This window comes from Cupressus sempervirens, chromosome 10 (genome assembly GCF_028749045.1).
Source record: "Cupressus sempervirens isolate cs-2001-9-10 chromosome 10, ASM2874904v1, whole genome shotgun sequence".
NCBI classification, from domain to species: domain Eukaryota; kingdom Viridiplantae; phylum Streptophyta; class Pinopsida; order Cupressales; family Cupressaceae; genus Cupressus; species Cupressus sempervirens.
The window spans coordinates 44,493,870-44,516,942 of NC_143127.1; the positions used below are offsets into that span (position 1 = coordinate 44,493,870).

The 23,073-nt window shown below is 34.5% G+C and overlaps 1 protein-coding gene across 3 annotated transcripts in view; it reads right to left on the reverse strand.

The window, feature by feature from the left end:
• LOC149532486 (UPF0235 protein At5g63440) overlaps positions 1–23,073 on the reverse strand; it is a 55,096-nt gene that overhangs the window by 15,138 nt on the left and 16,885 nt on the right. For all 3 annotated transcript variants that reach the window (XM_089804000.1, XM_089804001.1, XM_089804003.1), the window contains exons 3-4: positions 15,133–15,286; positions 8,362–8,458 (exon numbers count right to left, since the gene is read on the reverse strand). In XM_089804000.1, coding sequence (XP_089660126.1) covers positions 8,362–8,458; positions 15,133–15,286 — 251 coding nt within the window. The remainder of the gene's footprint in view (positions 1–8,361; positions 8,459–15,132; positions 15,287–23,073) is intronic.

Below are 23,073 nucleotides of genomic sequence, written 5' to 3' on the forward strand. Positions count from 1 at the left end.
AGATATAGATATCGGCAAATACCAGAATGTTGCATAAAGCTCAGTTACAACTTAAGAAAGAATACAAATGATATGCTTCAAAAATTCTCAAATTTTCCACCACCCAAGGACGGTACACAAGGGATTCACGTGCATTGAAGCAGTAATCAATTTAGTCCATTAGAATGATTCCTCAAACATTTTATATCCAATTCGATTGGTGTTTGTCATGGTCTACATGCAAGGGTCCATTATATCGCCAGTTTGACTTCCCTTGATGATTCCATTCAAGTCTTAAATCGCCTCTAATCATCCCTCCATCTAGACTAAACATAGAAACTTTCAAGGTCATCCTTTGATTTGATCTTTATCTTAAATTTGCAACCTGGGTTATATATCTCACTGTATTCATATTAGGGCTGCTTGCTGTTGTGTAATATCTTATGCCATTTTCTCCCATTCTCCATGCTTGGTTGCTTGCATTAAGTCTAACCTTTATTCGATGACTTGCATGCCTGATGTTATCATGTAGCATGGTTGTTGTAGGATATACTTCTCCTTGCCTCTATATTTTATCTCCTTGAGATCTAAATTTCTGCAGTAATAAACATTTCAGTTTATAAATTCCTCTTTATACTCTTATCACTTTGATACATTTGCAGTTGGCTCTAATACCATGTTGAATTATCAGGATCGCTGCAAATATACTAACATTGTCATTGTTATAGGTGTATTCCAAATGTAGATTTGAATCTCATATAAGTATGACAGGAGACATGTCTCATGAAGAGACGTGTCTCTATGGTTTAATCATCATTAATTAATAATATATTAACAAAATTAATAATATGTATAACAATATATGTATATGTATATATATATATATATATATAAGGCAAGAGCCTACAACACAACGGTAAATTGTGAGCCTCTTATCGAAGAGGTCTTGGGTTCGAATCTACCGGTGCTTAATTAAATAATAATTAATAATAATACATAATAATCTTGGCTTTGGCCTCTTACCGATCAATATATATATATATATATATATATATATATATATATATATATATATATATATATATATATATATATATATATAATTTAACATGGATAAGTATATATAGGAAATGATGATTTACCAATAACAATAATGTATCTCAGATCGAATCAATCCAACTAAAGCTACAACCTTAACAGATGGATTCGTAAAGAATATTATAAAGCTTGGTAATAAGTTCACGTAGATGGATTGACAAGTCATGGTTCATTCTAAAGCTGAGAATAATTATTAATTAAGGTATAGTGAATTTCTTCTTGTTCTTGTATGGGATATCACACATAGTTAGATGTGATGAGGTTGCGACCAAAAAAGTGATCTTATGGTCATTCCTTCAAATTCTTTATTGGAAACTAATTTTATATGCATGTTGGAGATGGCTACAAAAAAACACTCAACCAGCTTGCCTTCTAATGAAGAAACTATTTGAAAGAAATATACATATACAAACTGAAAGTATCCTCCTATTGCACTAAAACTCTACTGTACAATGAATGTTTTCCTAGAGAAATTACTTCAAAACCCTTAGAGAATGGGAAGAAGAAAAGATAGATAAGATAAATTTATTAATGTCCAACAAGAGACCACAAAAGGTTCTAAGGGACTAAAAGCATACAACGAAGCCAGCAGTAGGAACACCAAATGGTGATCGGAAAAGGAACAAACAAGAAAGCAAAAGTTCCACGAAGGAAGACTAAAGGTCCTTCCTACGGGGTAAAAAGTTCAGCACCGAAGGATAAGTTCCTAGGCGGGGGTGAACCGTGGACTGTCTCAAAATACCATTGAAAGTGGAGTGTCGTTGGCGAGTGAACCCGTTGCGAGGTCTCACAAGCTTGGTGTGACTGGAAGTAAGAGAATCAAGCAGCAGCTTTGTGCTCTACGCAGGAGACATCGACTAGAAAAAGGAAGTGATAAGCTTATCAGAAGTTTGCCTCGAAGGGAACAGATCTTGTAAGGTATGATCACAAAACCACATGGCCTCCTAGAGGTAAAGAGCAAGACACCGTTGGATCAATGTAGCTGAAGAAAGACAAAAGAGACTTGTACTCTCTAAACAGGCAGTGAAATACCGGAAAACAAAGTGAATCTCAGTCTTGACCTCAGCCAAAGCACAAAGGCAACAGATCCAATTGACTCGGTCAATCTAGTGGTCAATCTAGATGCAGAGCCGGTGGGAGCCAACATGGAAGGAGCCCAAGGAGATGTGTAGGGCATGGCTCTAGCATCAAGACAAGTATAAAGGGTGCACAATGACCCCGCCTTGAACGTCCAGAAAGTAAGGAATATACAGAAAAGAAGGGAGACCCAGATGTATTCTAAAGTTGACATGTGTCTGTTTCAAAATCTCTGATTTTCAAAAGTCTTCATTCCCTCTGCACAAAAAAACTGATTTGCAAAATGTAATCCCCTTTTTCTCCTCACTACTGAAAATATTTGCTTTTTCCCTTTTGGTTTGCAGTTTTCAACTGGAAAATATTTTGCACTTCACATCTTTTCTATATATCTGATAATAATACTCCCCTTCACTATTTTTTTACTATGACACTTGGTAGCTCAAAATGTTATAGCTATAGCATACTTTTTATCCTTTCAACTAAAAACAATTGATTTAGCAATCTGTTGTCTCATGCATTTCAACAGAAAAATATCCCTTTTAGTTATGGCACAAATATGACTCTTTCCCTTTTTAACTCTTTTCCTCTTCTCATGAACAATGCTCCGCATGAAAGGCAAAAAAAGTAAGTTGCACATTATTCACCTCATCACCTGAATTGTAATAATTCATTCTCACCCTGCTGGTGAAATGAAATTACTTAGTGGGAGAAAATAAAATCCTCTTGAAGCTTTCACCTAATGCATAAACAATTTACCTTGGAATAAAGTTCCTTTGTTAAAAAGTAGATTTCTCCCTTGCTACTTTCTGAGTAAAGAATACATTTCCCTCTAAATTGTCTATTGAAAGGATTTCTACAAATGTAATAACATTGCCATTAATTTATGTGTGTTCCAAATGCAGATTTGAATGTATACAAACAAGATAAGAGGAGCCATGTCTCACGAAGAAGAGACATGTCTCTATGGTAACTTATTAGTTAATAATTAATTAAAATATTAACAATAATATAAACATTTTTATATATATTACATATATTATCTACTATATATATATATATATATATATAAAGGTTTGTCTAATTGAAGTTTAACCAATAATCATAACAAGAATTATCTCTAGGTCAATTTAATCCGACTGATGCTACAACATTAAGATTCCCTCTTAGCTAGGGAGGATTGCTATAGATAAGATAAGATAAGATAAAATTATTAATGTCCAACAAAAGACCACAAAAGATCTATGGGACTGAGAGTTTACAACCAGAACTCATTATGCTCTTAAGCATATAGAGATATCATCTCAATGTGATATTATAGAATGACATATTTAAGGATATCAGCATATATTCATCAAAATAGATGTTATCTTTCAATATCATCTGAAGTATAATTCAACAAGGAATATCAACCATATGATATTTATCAATCTCATATTCTTATGGTATGTGCACTAGCACCAAGTTTGTGATGCCTACCAAGAGAATATGTTATATCCTAGTAGGATATGAGTTATCTGATTTCCGACTCTTCGGGACAACAACTTAATGTAGTCTATCAGATTACTAGTAATCAGGGTGTCATGATCAGTATCATGACTTCTAGCACAGTCCGGGACAGCAACTTAACGTAGTTTGTCATGATACATTCGTTATCATGATTTCCAGCACTCTGGGACAGCAACTTAATGTAGTATATCATGATAACAAGTCAAGCTATTGGTAAGATCGACACCTTACAATAGCAACCTCACATATACATCAACGAAAGATCGTTACCTGTCATGACATAATCCACAAATGCAAAATAGTAACTCACATGATATCCACCACGAACCATGTCATAAGGTGGATCCACCATAGCTGTTCCCACAGGGTGGAGCAAGGCTTTTCACCTCAAACTTCTCTTTTTCAGAGAAGAATGCAATACAGGGAAATTCACCTAGAAATTTTCATGGAGAACTCATTAACAAGGAATTGTACCTTGAAATTCTTCCTCTAAACAAAGATCATGGGAAGTCAAATCCTCTAGTTGGTCCCTCAAAAGCTCTCTTCTTTCAAGGATGGATGTTATTACCTCTTAGACTTCCTCTGAATCCAATATCAATCTTCCGACTTTCTGGTGACAAGTCATTTCCTCATTATGTACATAGGGATAGGCCCATCAAAATCATGCAGTCATACACTTGTATTTTTAGACTCCCTTTAAATATCAATCTTCTAAGCTCCTCGTATAAGATTGTCTCTAATGAAGTATCAGACTCCCTTTTGATGTAAAAGAATATTCAAAATCTCAATCATCAAAGATATTCGCTTCATGAGCCTCACTTTAACCAGCCAAATCATTTAATGACTAATGAATTCTACATCAAAGCTTCTTTTGAAGCTACTATCATAAGATTGAGTCTGCACGATATTGGTAGCATGCGTAAATTACTAACCTTTTCCGAACATCCTCAAACATAAATGAAAATATCAAGACAAATAGCTCTTTAAAGTATGTACAGAACTACAAATAAGAGAGAGACTACAATAAGTAGATAAATATAATACTCAAAGCTAATAAATACTTATCTCCACCAATAAAGGCCCATATGCATCAAATCAGAAAATGCCTCCATATAAGCATTGGTCAAATATTGGAAATGGAACACTGGTTATTAGAACATTGGTTATTCTTCCCCCACAATGTAAATTCCCACTTAATGCAAATGCACTGAATTTGTTTGCAAATCCCATGCATGAGGTCATACTAGTATTTAGATTGAAATTATCTGATTCCAACCGAGGACGAAGGTTGACTCAACTCAATTAGCTCATGAAGACTCTTCTTCTATCTTATGCTTGTCATAGCATTCCCCTTGCACACTTGTGCTCTCAAATGTAATTACAAAGGTTTAAAATACCACATTTGTTTGAAGGCTAAAACTTTATTGTTGCACAAGTGGGTAGATCAAAAGTGAATGGCAAACAGAATCAAGTTCTGTCATGCCATCCTAAGTGGATGTCATTTAAACATAACTAGGAATTTCTATTAAGATTCAATCAATCTCTTCAGACTTCTACAATCAAGGTGGTCACACCTATCTTCAATCTTGACATCATTCAATGAAGTGCTTCTACCTTATATTGATCGTAAAGTCATGCACGTCATCCCTCTAGCAAGCTCAAGATCAATCATCAAATTTGGTACTTGTGGATTCTGCTTATAAACCTTGGAAGGAGAACATTTTCAGCATGATGAGTTTACCAACATCAATACCATCGATACCCTAACATTATAATGTTACCACAAGATATAAATGATCCTCTAGCGGATGCATATACTTCTCTGAGTCTTAATTCTAAACTTCAATTCTATATAGAATTATATAGAATTCTTATCATTTCCAATACCTCTAGACAATATCTTCAAATGTTATTCTGAGTCATAGGCTTCCCTATCCTTCAAATGGTGGGCACTTTTGCTCTATTATGAACAGACAACCACTGCATATTCTTCTTTTATTTTAATTTGTTGCTATGTATTCCAAGTTTATGTGCTGGTACCTTTGGTTTCCATGGAATTGCAGAATAATTAAATTTTTCAATCTCGTTCTCCATCTATTTGATGATGTGATGACTCATATCTTCTCATTTGCATGAGGAATTCCTCTCTTCTACGATGTGATTTTGTATGACCTTGGACGTCGATTGGTATTTCCAAACAGATATTTGTGATATTGTCTTTGTCCTGCTGTAACAGTGATGATAGTTACATGTACCGAGATGTTGAGAGATTCTCAAGACCGCTGATGAGAGGGATATGTAGTTTATGTTTTCTATTTGCTACTGATTATTTCAATAAAAAATGTGTATCTTTCTCCATGACAATTGAGTCATATCTCATAACAAGAAAAATGATCGTTCTCTCCCTGTCCGTGCTCAAATTGGTTAGTCATAAAACATTGTTGCACTAATGAACATATAACAGATTATGTTACCAATACCCACACTATAAATGATCTTGTGGCCATCTCTTCAAATTCTCTGTTGGGAACTAGTTTTCTAAACATTTTCTACCGATCATTTCTATTTCCTCATTAGGCCCTCTTTCCTTTCTTCTTTTCATTTAAAGCCAACATGTAAGATCGACTGCTTATTCTTCAATTATTATTTTTTGTTGAGTCTGAGAACGATCTTCATAGAGAACTTTAGAACTCAAATTGTTAGTCATAAATCGTCTTTTGTACTTGGGAATAAATACCAGATTACATTTAAATACCCACAATGTTATAGTAAATCGATGTTGTAGTTGTATTAAACAAAGGAGATGAAAACTCCTTATATAGATTTGCATATTCGATGTTTCTACAAGACTAACTAAGATGACCATTAAAGAAACATTAAATATTCTATACCCTCCCTTAATGCTCATTGTCTAATTGATGTCTTTTGGTCACAAATTCTTCAAAACATTTTGCTGCTGCTGAGACCCTCCCCAGATCTGCAAAAATGTAAATGACCAAGAGGCCAAAATCTGCCAAAAAATGAACGGATAAGGGTGTCCCCTTCTTCCGAATGCTTTGCAACAAAAGACAAGAGCCTGCCACTGACTCTGCCACTGAGATGAGTCTGCCACTAACCCTCCCACTCATTTTAAAATTTATTCATAAAGTCACTTCATTATGTAAAGTCACTTTATAGTTTATAATAAAGCAACTTTCATTTATTAAAATAAAACATTAATAATTAAATAGTAAATATTTATTCATAATCCTTTCTTGGCCAACTGGTGATGTCTAAAAATAGCAACACCTCCTATAAAATAGGAAGTTGGTTCTCAGCTCCTGAAACACCACAAATGACCCCCTGCAAGGTCCACCAATCTCTGGATGGGTTGCCTACACACAATATTAACCTATGAGAACCACTGATCATAGTCTAATCCTACTAAAAATAGAAAGTGCCTAGGAAGGGGACATCACAAAGCTATGTATGTCTTCAAAGTATGGTTGAAATCAAAATCCCTCAGAATGACCTCAAAGAACAGTTGAAAACAATATATAGCTTGCATACTGCATGGAAAGTGTGCCCTTATTATATTCAGCACAAGTAGATCATGTTAAGTTTTAACTATTGTGGTGTTGGTTTGCTATGTTAAACTCTAGTTCTTTTCTGTCATAATTTTTGATCTCCAATTCCCTTGAAAGTGAATGATGCAAAGCAAAAAAATCGTGAAAATACTAATGAAGTCACCATGCAAAATGCAGCCATCCTGTTCATGAATGGAAACCTCCAAAGGTTAATCTACCTTAGTATTGCATACCACAATTTATTTGAGAGGGAATGAAACTGCAGTTAGTACCAATGGTACTATAAGTATAGACAACCTATGAAAGGGGGGACACTAAAGCTGAAAACCTTAAACCAACATTCAAATGTTATTATCTAGTTCAACATTGAAAACATTAATTGAATGTACCTATGTGAGCACCAAGCTAATTTTCTGAAATTCCACATGTTGCGATTTTTCATCATGATTCTTGGGACACATAAAGGATTGCTATATAAAAAAGAGGACACTGTATAGCAAGTGACAGAGGTGAAATAAGAAAAATTACAGGCAAATGTCTATAGAGAATGAAAAATCAATAAAGAGGATAAGACCTAATCAATTGCAGGTCTACCAATGCCAGAATGGCATCATGACTAAACAAAATCAACCAAAGTGCAAGACCAACTTCTTGAATGCATGTTCAACTGTTCAAAAACAATCTGGTAGCTTAAACAGACAAATTTATCAATTCATTGCAAAGATTTGGTATAAATTTGATAATCCCTCATTAACTACTCACTAAAAAGTTGTCTGTAGCATCTATAGCTTGAACTTGTAAACAACACCCATTCTTCACGGAGCTTTTGCATGTCACAAAAGTGATCATAGAAATCAACTGTGAAATGGAGATTAACAGACAGTAATAAAGGAGAATCTAGAACAGCCTTCAGCCTTGGTTGTCTTGCAAGGGCACAATATAAGAATTAAAGACATTATAGGAAAACTATGTAAGAAACCAAAAATTAAACATTGTAATTTGAAAGTGTATGGCATCTAGTGTATGATTTTTCGGATAGTAATATACAGTACCTAGTGTCATTTTAATGGAAATACAAATGCTAGGTCACGATTAAGAATAACTTAGAGCAAACATCAAAGATATAAAATTTTACTTGTGATTGCTGAGCGTTGTGCGCGATCTTCGACTTCTATTGCCACCTGGACAAGTCCCCCTTCTAATTGTGAGATACAAGGTGGTACAGGGGCATCCTGCAATAAATAAAACAACTTGCATAAGTGTCTATTTACGAAGGACATTCCTATAACTAATTATAAAATATATTATGTAAACAATGCTAGAACAGAAAGATTATAAATGATTTTTGAATATCACATGCAATTTCATCAATTTGGTAAGAAAAAAACACATGTAATAACATAGATGAGTTTTGCATTTTCACATCAATTAACCATCTTAATTCTTAAATAATGCAACGTCATTGTGGTTGCCAATCTTCTAAAAATGAAAAAGAAAACTAAGGCAAATACCGAGGATGTCAAGCCAGTTTATAGTAAATACTAAATAGTTATAATAGTTTTACAGAGAGGTGACAATATGCCAACTTATGGACAACAGTTAATCAAATAAAACGTATCTGTTAGCTTCAATCAACACTAGAACTACCTTTTAATAAGGGCTGCCAAAATAACCTCAATAAAATTGCTTAATTCTTCTTCATCTTTTAATTCAGATTCCTTTTATAGAAATGCATGCAATTGTGGAACAACACATTGGCATTCAAAGTTTAAGGGTTTGGTGAAAGTCTTATTATCTGTTGATTCAAGTTGAGACAGCTTAGCCCAAAGATTGCTGTCTGTTGCAGCTTCTGAAGAGATGATATGATAGATATTCCATGCACAGCTCTGATGCTGATGATTCTAGCTAACCTTGCCAGCAACATCATTGCTAGAATTATTTTCTAATATTATAGGTAACTGTAGTATGATATCGTGAGCCTATTCAAAGTGTAAGTGTTTGCCCAAAGCCTTACCATCTGTTGATTCAAGTTGAGATTGATATGATAGATATCCTATGACAAATTCTAGCTGATGATTCCTGGGAACCTTGCCAGAAAATCCAGTCATAGATTTACTTTGATTATTAGAGATTACTAAAATAAGATATCATATGTCCATATCTTCAACAAAAATGAAGATTGAATTCAAAGAAATTAAGAATCTGTCAAATAGTTATATATTACAATTCAACCACTTCGAATAGATAATCAAGGATGAATATGTTTGTAGAGGCATTTGATGTTGTACTCTTAACTCCATAATATAATGGAGTATTGAGGAAATAAATAAATGATTCATGTCAAAATCTCACCTCTAAAGTTTTTGACTGGAGTTGTTAGTTGTTTTGCATGTCTTATGATAAAACCCCAACAAAAAATTTCAGAGTGCTATACCAGAAGAAATGTGATATGATGGAAAGTCCACAATAAAGTATTTCCAAACATTGGTTGTTTTGCAAATGTAAGAACAAAACTATATATAAAATGTGTTCCATACATGTTGGTGGGATACTTTGAGGTAAAGGAATCCAGCGATGTCATAATTCAGAAAGAATCAACTATGTCTGAAGCTCAGTATCTCTCTCCTCTGCCATTTATTTTTTTCATAGACAAAAGAAGTGATGACGATGACTCTTATGCTTTATGTTATATTGATCAATCTACTAAGGTTGAAAACAAGAATACTCTTAAAAATTCTTGCAATTCTACTCTAGCTTCAAGTAATGGCAGCTTCATTATGACTAAGAAAGACAGATCCCTTTTATTATCCCAAAAAACCACTAAATCTTTAAATGTTGACCTGCATTTCATTCAGTCTCCAACTACATTTAGTCATAATCCTCTCAGTGTGCATCACTTACAACTGATGACGATTCCCCGTGTGATCATGATGATTCAGACCATAGCAGGTTTCTTTTAATAAAGAAACTTACATATTAGAGCATTGAGTGGTTAGTATAACTATGAACTAATAATTATATGAAGGAAAAGCTTAAAGAAGTAGAAAGTGAAAATGATTCAGGATTTTGAATGATAAGCTGGTATATGAGATTGATGCATCATAGAAATATTCTTTCAAACTGTCACTTGCATTTCTATATCCTTGTATCTAGTGTAGAAAAACAACTTGTCTCTGGAATAATTGTCAGTTCATGGTACGCACAATTTTGTACTCATTCTTGTCCTACAAATTTATTCCACTCTCTGATAATATCAGTCACCCTTCCAATTCTTGCTGCATCAATATACTTGTATATCTTGTCAAAAACAATCAAAGTTCTCAGATTTCTTGCAATTGATCATCAACAGTTCCAATAGAATTGCCGAATAATGATTCTTACAGATAAAATAATAGTCATGGCACCACATGTTGATGATTCAGCTACTGCTATTCCTATATATCCACTCAGACTAGTTTTTTAACTTTGGGCAGATGCCATTGCTTATTCAATTCTAGAAAGTATTGTTTCCATATATTTACTTCAAAGGCCTTTGACAATGAAGACCCTGAAACCCATGGACTTGAGTTGCATAAAAGCTACTATTTCCAGTCAAATAATTTTAAGAGAGCTTTAGCACACTACTTCAACTAGAGATCAAAGTAACGAGAATCAGAATCGGATCGGAATCGGCAAGGCCGAATCAAATTGTGAATCGGCCATAAATCGGAATCGAATTGGTCACGAATCGGAAAATTTAAAAAACCCTTAAAATTTAGTAACTTATTTCATAAACCCTTTATTGCCGATTTGATTCACTTATTCACAAAAAATCGTTTGGCTTGAATTGAATCGCCGAATTGTGTGAATCGTGTGAATCGTCGTGATTCTTGGAACTATGCTAGAGATACATGGTGGACTATTCAAGTTGGCTATCGTTAATAGAAAATTCTATATGGTTTCTTGTTGGACATTAATAATTTTTCTTTTCTTTTCATTGTGTGATGATTTATAAGGATTCAATCATTGTTACGGTAAATCTCATAGACACATATTTCACTAGCAATGGTTCCCAAGAACTCATCTCCCATGAGCATGAAAGGTACACTTAGCATTCATTCCATCTAGATGATGCTCACAGGTAGTGAAGTATTGGAGCTTCCCAATACGTAATCCATCCAAATTTTATTAAAACTCAAGCCTACTTAACCATGGAGTTTCCCCAAGATCAAGCCCACTTGGCCTACCAGCCCATTTCCAAAACCTTTCGCAATTGTTGTGGCATACAAATCATTCTTTAAGGAGCTAGTTAGTGATCAGTTTATTGTCATGTCATGAATTTGTTTCTTTAGGTTTATTGTAATGTCCCCACTTTAGGGCTATCTTGCAGTGCAATTTCGTTATGCCCTTCTCAGTGGGTGTCTCTCTTGCCTAAAGGGTTATTTGATGTCACTGATGAGCTCAAATGGTCTAAAGATTCAAATGCCACTTCTCGATGTGATTCTTGGCTTCTGGTGTGCTCTCCAATAATCTTGGAAATGACGTTTATTTATACAGAGTCAACCAATTGGCTTTGCTTATCTTTTTCTTCATCAGGATAACTCCAATACAAGCTAATTCAGATTTCATTTTGTTCCAACAATTTTCGCAAAATGGGTGTATTAATGACTTGTTTTATTTATTTTTACTAAGGATGCTTATATTTTATTAAAATAACTTCATAAAAACTCATCAAAAATAAATTAGACCCCAATAACCTTAATTCATGTAAATCAAACCAAAAACATCATTTCCCACAAACAGATCCATGCCAAGTGCCAAACATCCATGATTAACTCAAAAGTGAAAACACAAAAATTTTAATAAAATGTACCTAGGGCAAATTCTGGACAAAGAACACAAATGGATCTAATGAGCTTTGAGTCATCTTTTCAGTGCAAGGAGAATTGCAATAATCGGAGAAACTAGCAAATATATATGACTTAGAAGCAAGAAATGATAATCTGAATTTGATTGAAGATAATGGAAACCAACAGAAAATCTAGAGATGAAACATGCACCACTTGAAAGTGCTTCAAAAAGATCGTGTATCCCCAATTTCAACACCATATGCAAAAAGTTATGGCCAAAATATAACTCTTTAGGTATTATAGGTAAGGGGCCATTAAAAGATGGTACTTCTAACATCACACTAGCATTAACAGACGGAATACGCTAACAGCTGATTGGCATATTCTCTTTAAGCACTAGAATGTTATCATGAGCAACAGAATATTCTCTGGAGGCAATGAGAAGGAAAATGCTAAAGAGACTTGGAACATGACAAAGATATTTATGATGCACACTACAAAGCCTCTGATTCCCTAAAAGGGATAAATAGGTAGAGCAATTTGAAATGAGGCCCCCATGGAAAAGGTGTTAGAAAGTAAAGTCCACCAAGATAACAAGGAGGGGGCAGGGGGGTGAATCAGTTATGCAATTAAGACAACTCTCAATATCCTTATTAATTCTGAAAATGTAAACAGTAAATGCAACAACCATAGAAAGATAACCGTACACAATAACACCAGATATGTTAACTAGAGAGACCCTTGATAGAGGGATAACCCTACTAATATAAATGTTCTTTGTGAAAGGACAGACCCACTTAGGAGACAATGAAATACAATCAGTACATATGAGTCCCTATTAGGAGACTTTGAACCCCTGTTAGGAGATTCCAACTCTGTTAGGAGTTGTGCCAACCCTATTAAGAGTTGAAAGGAAGACATATGGACCCATTGTCCAAACAGCTTCAGTACTATCTTCACTATATGATACAATTGTATATCAACACTGTCCAACGGAAAGGATGGACCATGTTAGGAGTCAATGAAATACAATCAGTACATATGAGTCCCTGTTAGGAGACTTTGAATCTCTGTTAGGAGTTGAAAGGAAGACAGATGGACCCACTATCCAAACAGCTTCAGTACTATCCTCATTGAATAATACAATTGTATATCAACACTGTCCAACAGCAACTTCTTTGCCAAATACAGTTCCATGTAAGCTAACCATGCCTCAACTGCACCAAACACTTCTCTGATCCAAAAGATATTTGCCTGTAAGTTTGCAAAATACAATATCTCACTGATTACACAATATTCGCACTCGATGATTTCAACTAAGGAAATCATCTTTCCTTTATACCAAGATCTAAAATAAATTATTGAGCCATCCTTTAAGGCTTTCCCAATTTACAATAATAATATAGGACCAACTTAAGATATTACATTTACACGTTACATTATAACATTACATCATTTCACAATTACAAGCAATTTGTCGGCTCATAGTCTTCATAACATTTTACTCGTTGCTCATCTGAATGTGTGTGATTGACCACAGCATTTTCAAAATGTCTTCTACCTCTGTCCAAGTCCGCTTGACCAGATTCCATCTCTACTAGGAGATACAATCAAAACAATAGTACCCGCTTTCTAGAAACTCTGTCTGAACGTTGTCTTCACTAAATCCATCATAACTCTGTCCAGTCTTCATATTTTCGTACATGCTCTTAATTGTATCATCTAGACATACTCTAGAACATTATCCCAAGTGCGCATAAGCTGATCTCCACTCCTCAAACTGCGCAAAGCTAAACTCTATTTGCTGCTCTGCCAATCTTCACAGATAACCAGTATGTTGACATCAATGACAAACTCTGTCATGAATGCAACAGGCAACCTCAGAATCATGTCTCCAACACTGCTAGGATATTCCCCATAGGAATACCATCAGCATTCATGCTAACAAAAGGTTTGGATCTAATGATATGTCCTAGTATATAGAGCTTACCCTATTTAATGTAAGAGTGAGTTTCTACAGTAGAGTTATTGCCAGTGGTATGGTTTGGTAAAGTTAAGAAGCCCACACTTCTCAGTTGTTAACAGAAACATTTGGCATCACAATTTAAAACGGACATAAAACCAACGGGAAAATCGAAAACTAGAACATGCTAAATAGTCTGATCTTTCATTTCATATTCAAAAAAGACAGTTAACCAATTTATATTAAATGTTATGTTTAGTAATCAGGCAATCAAAGATTGCAAAGCATGATAAGGTTAAACACTCCAAAAGTTTAAGGACTGATTAGTTCTAGAAAGAATAAATCATGAAACAGAACCTTGCTTCTAAAATGCAATTTTATCATCAGAATACTCAGCCTTTCAATAAACCACATTGGCCTTCCCATTTTCTCCTAATCAAGAAGAGCATAGTATTGCTGTCAAGATTAAAAGGTTGATTAGCATTGTCGAATGGTCAAGAGTCAATTATACTGAAAGACATGTTGAATAATCAGAGATATCAGATTTCCACAATCCATTATAACTACATAGGTTTCTGGATTTGATTGTGTGTGTATTTTTAGCATCAACATTTCGGATCACACTCTGTGATCCATCATCAGGATGAAAGATAGCAAGAGATGTATAAAAAAGAGTTGAATAAAATTAAGTTTAAACACAGCCCACATTATTTAACAGACAATATATGTTGTGTTGGCTAACAAGGGGATCCACCCTAGAGACAAAGAAAGAAAGAAAGAAATTATTTTAATGTCCACAAGGGACAAACGCAGGTCAACTGAACTCAGCAAGTGTCACTTGGCATTGACCCAGAAACTACCATCATAACAGCATGGGAGAACCCAAACCTTAGAACTGCATAGTCCTGAGATAGAAATCCCACTTATGGAACTGCACTTCCTATGATATTATCAAGCAAACATCAGGTTGCAAATTTAATGTTTTGGTGTCATACTTGTCAACAAAGTTTGCCAAGAGCTTGGTATTTTCGAGCATAAAAATTTACAGGTTTCAAATAGAAGTAACAACGATGGCATATATTAATCCATAAGAAAAGTTATCACACATATGAACCTGAGGATTTGTTTCTGCTGCAACTGAGCTAAGAGCGCCATCTGCAACATATATGTAAGGAGCAGCTTCCAAATCCTCCTCAGAACGATAGCATACAAATAGTCCACAACCAACACATGCCATACGGAATTGCTTTTCCACCTTTCCCTCGCCCCTACATGAGATATGATTATATTTTGAAATTTAAAAAACTTTGGAAAATACTAAATCAGAAACAAAAATTTAAAAATTTAAAAAAAAGACCATCCACATCTGTGAATTCCCGACAGATACTGTTTCAACTCACTGGCATTGTTCTTAATTATACATATGCCACTCAAATGCAAAATCCAAGTAGATAAGATCACAATCATGATACCTACCCTCTCAACCCTCTCCAAGAGCACGGATTTTAAAAAATAAATTGAATCACAATACAAGCCTCTAAAGGCTCAAACATTTAAAAGCTACTTATCTTTGAAAATCCAAAATCATGTCTTTTTTCTTGATTTCTTAGTGAGAAAAATAAATGGTACAATCAAATACCGTACTAGATTCCAAAAGGAAACCCAGCAATGGCATTTTTGAAAGTTTAGGAAAGAAAATAAACAAAAACATGAAATTTTATCTGGTGAAAACTCGGGAAAAGAAACACGCATTCATGCAGAGCACATTTAAATGGAGAATAGGGTGCATCTCTATTCTTGTAATAAACCAACATGAAAAAGTGTAAAATGAGTTCCCAGAAAATACACTGAGTGCTGTGTCAGCTGACTACTTTAAGTCCAAATGAAAAAACTTCAAATACCCAATAGTGATGGACTGATACCATATGAATTATGCACAAGCACAAAATAAAAAGAAGCTTGCTTGAGGTTAACATCAAGACATCTGAGGCTAGGTATGTGATTAGATCTTGCTATGTAACCCAAGGAATTGATCTAAAACTTGTTAAATTTTGAACCAGAATAAAGGAGATGCAACAATTTTAATATAAATAAGCCTCTAAATAACAGATAACACACAGAAGTTATCCTGGGAAAACTCTCCTGCTCAAGGGAAACAACCCAACCCACAAACTTGATGTCTTCATTTAGATTATCAAAACATATTTTGAAACTCTTGCTTACGATTGATGTCTACAAAACCATTCAATCAATTAGCCTGCTTAATTCTCAAGTCTCTAACAGTCTTCAGAAGGACAAATCTCCGACAACAAAATTTGTCCACATACTATAGATCCCTGCTCCTATATTCTAGGATCCGTCGATGACCACAAAAAACATTAACAAAACTCAACTCTCCTGAATAACAATCACTGCCACAAAAGAATTATGTTCTCTGGAACAATTTCCAGATCAAACAAACTGAAAAGCATCAATATCAGATCTCCAGAAAACGCAGTTAATAAAAGACTATGTCAGCCACAACTCGAATGATGAAAAAATATTGCCCGTAACCATTCCAATACTCTTGAATTCCAACATCGAATACCAAAAGTCATCGTTATTGCATACAAAGAGACAAAAACATTATCAAGAAGCTGGACGATATCAATACATGCCATCAATGAACCACGTCACTAATATAAGTCACTTCATCATCTCTGTTGGTGCCATGTCAAGTGACTTGACAATAATAAAGGTGCAAATAATAAAGTTTCTACCGCAGATGCAATAAAATAACACAAACACGGTGCTGAAAATTATACTCAGAGGTACAAAATAACCAATGTCATCAATGCAAAAATGAGATATAAGACAATGCCTTCACATATTCACAATACATAAAAGATGCTGCTGATAAAATAATTGTTAACTGTTAAAACAAGAAGCTAGTATAGGACCAAAACAATCTTAAGATAACTTCATCTGAAAACTGTTGATTTAATGGATCACTGCAAATGTACTAAGCACTGCCATTATATTTGATTTGTGTTTTTCAAATGGCAGTGTCCTTGTATTTGTATAAGGAATAAACCAAGAAAAGAGACATGTCCTTTCATGGGACATGTCTATTCATCAATATGATTAATATAATGGAAAGTTTAATTATAGTTGTGTGTGTGTGTGTGTATGAATTATTGTAATCATATTAATTTCTCTTTGATCCCACAGGTTTATCCTACTAAAGCTACCAAAACAACATCAACACTCCCTCTTAGCTAAGGAGGATAAACACACATATTACCTCAAAGTAATATCAAGTTTGCAAGATTAAGGATATTTTTTATCAGAAGAAATTCATCATTTTGATAACACATTTGATATCAAGAGTATTGGTCTCCCAAAATATCAACATATGATATTCACCAAATACTCAAAAATTGTTTGATATCCGATCTGATATCATGAGTATTGGCCTCCTACAATATCAATGATATTCACCAAGTACTCAAAATAAGGTTTGATATCACATTTGATATCAAGAGTATTGGTCACCCAGAATATCAAAGATATTCACCAAATACTCTTTGAGTAATGGCTTTCCAGAATGCAAGATATTCACCAAATACCGTAAGTAATGGCCTCCCAAAACATCAGGACGTGTGATATTCACCAAGTACTATGTGAGTAATGGCCTTCCAGAACATCAAGACGCATGATATTCACCATGTACTCTATGTAATGGCCTCCTAGAATATCAATAACAATCACCATGTACTCAAAAATGTTTATAAGGTATCTACACACGCATTCTCATAATGCTTACCAAATAAACATCCACTACACAAAGTATAATCTATCATGATCTGCATAGACATCGTAAGATATCCATCATAATAGAAAATTAAGTTATTGTAAAATCGTCACCTTTCAATAACTTCTGCAAATACAAGTGATGATCATTTGGAAGTCATCACTTCTTCATGATGTACAGGGGGTAGGCCCATTAAAATCACATAGCCACACAATATATACATGGATTACAATCCTCTTGACTGCTAAAATTTATCAATAACTAGAGAATCCATCTCAACATTGTTTACTCCCTCTGAATCAATTTGATCAAGATCACTGAAGGTTGACTGAATCATATCTTCTATCTGCTCCCTTTATTTCAAAGTTGCCTTTGATAAAGTGGCATACTCTCCTGAATTTCAATCTCCCTCCTTTTCTTGCAAGAACATTCTCAGAGGAAAAGATCAAGGCAAATAGCGCGTATAGAAATATAAATAAGAGAGAGACTACTATAATACTCAAGGATAATAATTTTACATAATAAGATCATTTCAATAGATCTAACTTAAATCTATATGTTCACTATATTGTTTTCTTATTAATGCCACATATAATAATCTATAGTGACCAATTTCACTTATATTCTTTATAAACATCAAACTATTAAATCTCATTATTTAAGAAATACTATTCTTTTGTGTATTTCCCATATATATATATATATATATATATATATATATATATATATATATATATATATATATATATCCCATTGATGAGAGAGCTAAATAATATGAGTATAAGACTTAAATCATACACATGTACTGACCGAAATGGTACATATGTATAGTTGTTACCTTGATTTACCCAAGTGAGTGCATGGGGCCCAATGGCACCTAGTCATTGATCTCTATGTTATATTAATCAATATCTTTGTATTTGTAAACTTGGTGGCTCATGCTTCCTTGCTTCACTATTTTCCCATGTTTTGTAGATACTTTCGCGGGCACATTCCTATATTTTTTTTTTAATTATTTTTTTGCTTGTTTGCGGGTGGTTATTTGGTAGGGACATCCTCCACGTCATATATGTCCTCCACACCAGACATGTTCATTCACCGCTTTGCACTTCTCTAACTCGCTGTCAATGATTTTTGAACTTCTTCCTTCCGCGTTTGCATGCACTTCTGCTACGCACAAGACTTATATTTATATCTAAAACTCCCGAAGATGATCATTTTGTTTAATATTGTCCTAACGAGTGTCTTTCGTCAGCAATCGATTATATGTTAATCCTTTGTGGAAAGGATATCCAATATTCAATTTTGAAAACCGCTCATGAAGATAGACACATCATTACAAAAAAATTATGGATCGTACAATCCCATGAGATAACTCTTGGCATTTGTATTTTCCAATTCCGTAATAGTCACAACTGAAAATCTCAACCAAAAGTAAAGGGCAAAACTATACAGTTATTTTGGATGAACTGAGTTCATGTGATAAATAGAGAACCAATTATATTGATTAGAGTAAGCCAACATAATGACACATCAACAATCTTGTCAAAGTATATAAATGTTTCTCTCAGTCTAGAAATCATGCTGAAAATGTTCTTTGTAGAATATGCTTCATCTACCTGGGTTTACCCAACAACTGAATCAATATATCCTAAAATTTTATTACAGTCAATCCTTGACCAGGAAGAAATAAATATTAATCTCAAATTTGAAAATTTTTGACCCATTTCAAATTATGTTTTGCTGACCTTAAAAAGATTTTAATAATAGTTTCTCATTTGCAGCAACCTAGCTCTGATACCATGTTGATTTATTGGATCGCTGCAAATGTACTAAGCATTGCCATTGTATTTGGTATGTGTTCTCCAAATGGCAGTGTCCTTGTATTTGTATAAGGAACAAACCAAGAGAAAAGACATGTCCCTTCATGGGACATGTCTATTCATCAATATGATTAATATAGTGGAAAATTTAATTATAGTTTTGTGTGTGTGTATCATTGTAATCATATTAATTTCTCTTTGATCTCACAAGTTTATCCTACTAAAGCTACCAAAACATCAACAAAAACATTTAAACGAGATGTAAAGCTAGGCATAGGACCTCCATAATGCCTAGACCACACCATAAGGATTGCATAAGAAAATGAGCCAATTGGATCGATCATAACCTAAAACACAAGAAAGTTGTCCAAATGACCAGTAAATAGATAAACCAAAAGGAAGTATTATTTTGGGTGTTGCAAGATTGCCAATGACTCAAGGATGGTTATGCATCAAACACCCCATGTGAATAGAAGTTGTTTCATTAGAGGAACTTATGAGCATCTGACAAGATTTGGAGCATAAATCCCATGCTCATTCTTGACCCACGTATCTTCACCAAGAAGGAAATGGTTGTGTCAATTCTACAAGTCCATAAATTCTGAAGGGTACACTCTATCATCAGCTATCTTACTACTAAATCTTCCATAAACTTGGTTCTGCTCAATCTTACCACAACAAGTGTTTCAGTCGCTATGAATTGTGTTAATACTTGAGCCAACTTTTGTCATTTGGTCCCACTTATGACATCATTAAACAAGCTTGGGTTCTTTGATCCTCTCAAAAGTCTTTGTTACTCATCTGATACCATTTCACAAGTAACATGTGGTAACATCATCATTTGGTTGTCACCAGTCTTCAAATTCACAGATTCATATACACCCATCAAATTCCTCAACAACTATACCACCTCAGCAACCCTTTCAACCACCTATTGCTAACCCATCACCTTCTAATCCAAAGCAGTCTAATCTCCTAAGGTGTAAGTTCTCATCATACTTAAGTTCTTAGCTTTCGCTCCTTCCTCCTTCAAAGGAAGAAAAGCAATTTTTGATGATAGAAACAACATTCCTTCAACAATCATAAATAGAACCAACATCATATTACCAAGGTCTACCCAACAAATCATCGCAAGCACTCATGTTAACCACATCACACAATATCTCAACTCAATATTGTCCAATGTTGGAATTAACCCAACACTATTCTTTCATTTCCACCATATGATCATCTTGAAACCGGCTTATACCATAAGGATAAGGATGTTTGAGTCTCCTCAATCCTAACTTTTGTACAATTTTCTCCGATATAAGGTTATCACTACTTCCACCATCCATTATCACCTTGCAACATTTGGCTACTAGCTTACAAACAGTTTGGAACAACAACCTTCTCTACATAGGCTCTAGTTCTTTCTTGCTTGACATAACTCTAATGAACATCAGAGATTCTCCCATCTCAAGTATAGCTTCTTTTTCAACTAGTTCATCTCTATTTACTTTTTCCTCATGCTCGACTAGGTTCTATATTCCTTTGCATGTACCAACGCAACACTGGAAAGCTCCCAACATCCCACATTTGAAACAAATGCCTCTGAACTCTCCATTGCCTCTACCCTTTCCTTGAATCTTCTCATCGAATTCCTCTTAATCTTGAGTTTATCTTTGCCCTTATCAACAACCGATTTGTCCCTAATCCTAGGACAACTTTCCTTCTCTTCAGCCTTTAGCCTATACTAATAAGCATCTTCAATTGTACTAATCTTCAACATACTCAACTCATCTTGAATGTTAAGTCTCAAACCATTAACATATCTAGCCAACTTTTCCTTGGATGACTCTCGGCATTTGAATCTGATTGTCATTTTGTAGGACTCTTTTGTATACTCCTTAACCGTCAAATCAACTTAGATTCAAGTTCTAAAATCTCTTCAACAATTCCAATCCATAATCTTGCAGTATGAACTTGGCCTTAAGTCTAGAAACCATAACTCTTTATCTAGTGATCTTAGGTTCTCCATTATCTTCCCGATCTTTCTATAGTTTGTTCCACCATAAGGCAGCATGACCTTTCACCTTAGTTTGTGCTACTCTAACTCTATATGGATCTATAATATCTTCAAGCTCAAAGTAATTCTCTAGATCATTAATCCAATCTATCAAATTCCTCTAGATGTAAAGAACTAGAAAGCATGTTACGTCATTTCTCTAACTCTTACCCATTTGTACTATAGCTCTCAATAATATTTCTTCCTTGGTAAGAATCTCAACTTCAATTGTCTCAAGATTTTCTACAGCTTCCTCAAATTCATCTTCACTCTTAGGGTTTCTCCTAGCCCCAATTAAAGTAACTCTCTAGATCATTAATCCATTCTATCAAATTCCTCTAGATGTAAAGAACTAGAAAAGCATTTTACATCATTTCTCTAACTCTTACCCATTTGTACTATAGCTCTCAATAATATTTTTTTCCTTGTCAAGAATCTCATCTTCAATTGTCTCAAGATTTTCTACAGCTTCCTCAAATTCATCTTCACTCTCAGGGTTTCTCCTAGCCCCAATCAAAGCATTCTGGATATCAGTCCTTATCTCAATTCTGAAATCATCCATCATTTGCTCTAGTCTTCTAGGATTCATCCTTCTAGGCGTCATGTTTTCAAGATTCCAATCTTCAATTCCTCAAGTTTGATGATCTCATTAGGAGTGTTGATTACCACAATCCTTTCCAACAATCTATCAACACCAACAATTTGCCTCAAGCAACTAAGTATGTTTGGTAACTAGGAAACTATCAACTTGTCAGCCAATCAATCCTTCTCATGCAACCCTCCACAATTGTAGGTCAAGCCAAATCTTCTAGCACCCCACAACCAAGTTCACGAGTGTGATCTCTAAGATTGCAACCAATCAATCCTTCTCTAGCCACCTTGTACTCACCTTCAGTTGATGTAGATCAGAACTTCTCACTTTTGTCACTCCACAACAACAACGAATCATGCAAGCCAGAGACAGCGGATTCCAAGTGCTTGTTCTGCTCTAATGTAAAACTAGGCTTTGATACCACTTGATGCAGTCAAGAGAACAAAATTCACAAAGGAGATGTCTAACCTTGTAGCTAGATTATGCCACAACGGAAATCCCCAAACAAGCTAACAAGCAATGAACACCAAAGGAAATAAATCATAAGATTATTATCAAATTGGCTTGCAAATGCAAATATTATATCACCATTATCAATATACAACTGCAAACAAGATAGATACATTCATTGTCTTTTGCAACCTATATATAGCTAATCACCCTACAAAATTATGCTACTTCAACAAACCCAAGTTGTCTAAGTTGCTTCTACCAATTCACTTCTTATCCTTCTCTCCCTAGCCACCTAGCAATGCTTGAACCGGAAACACTACCCTACTTCTATACAAGATCACCAGCAA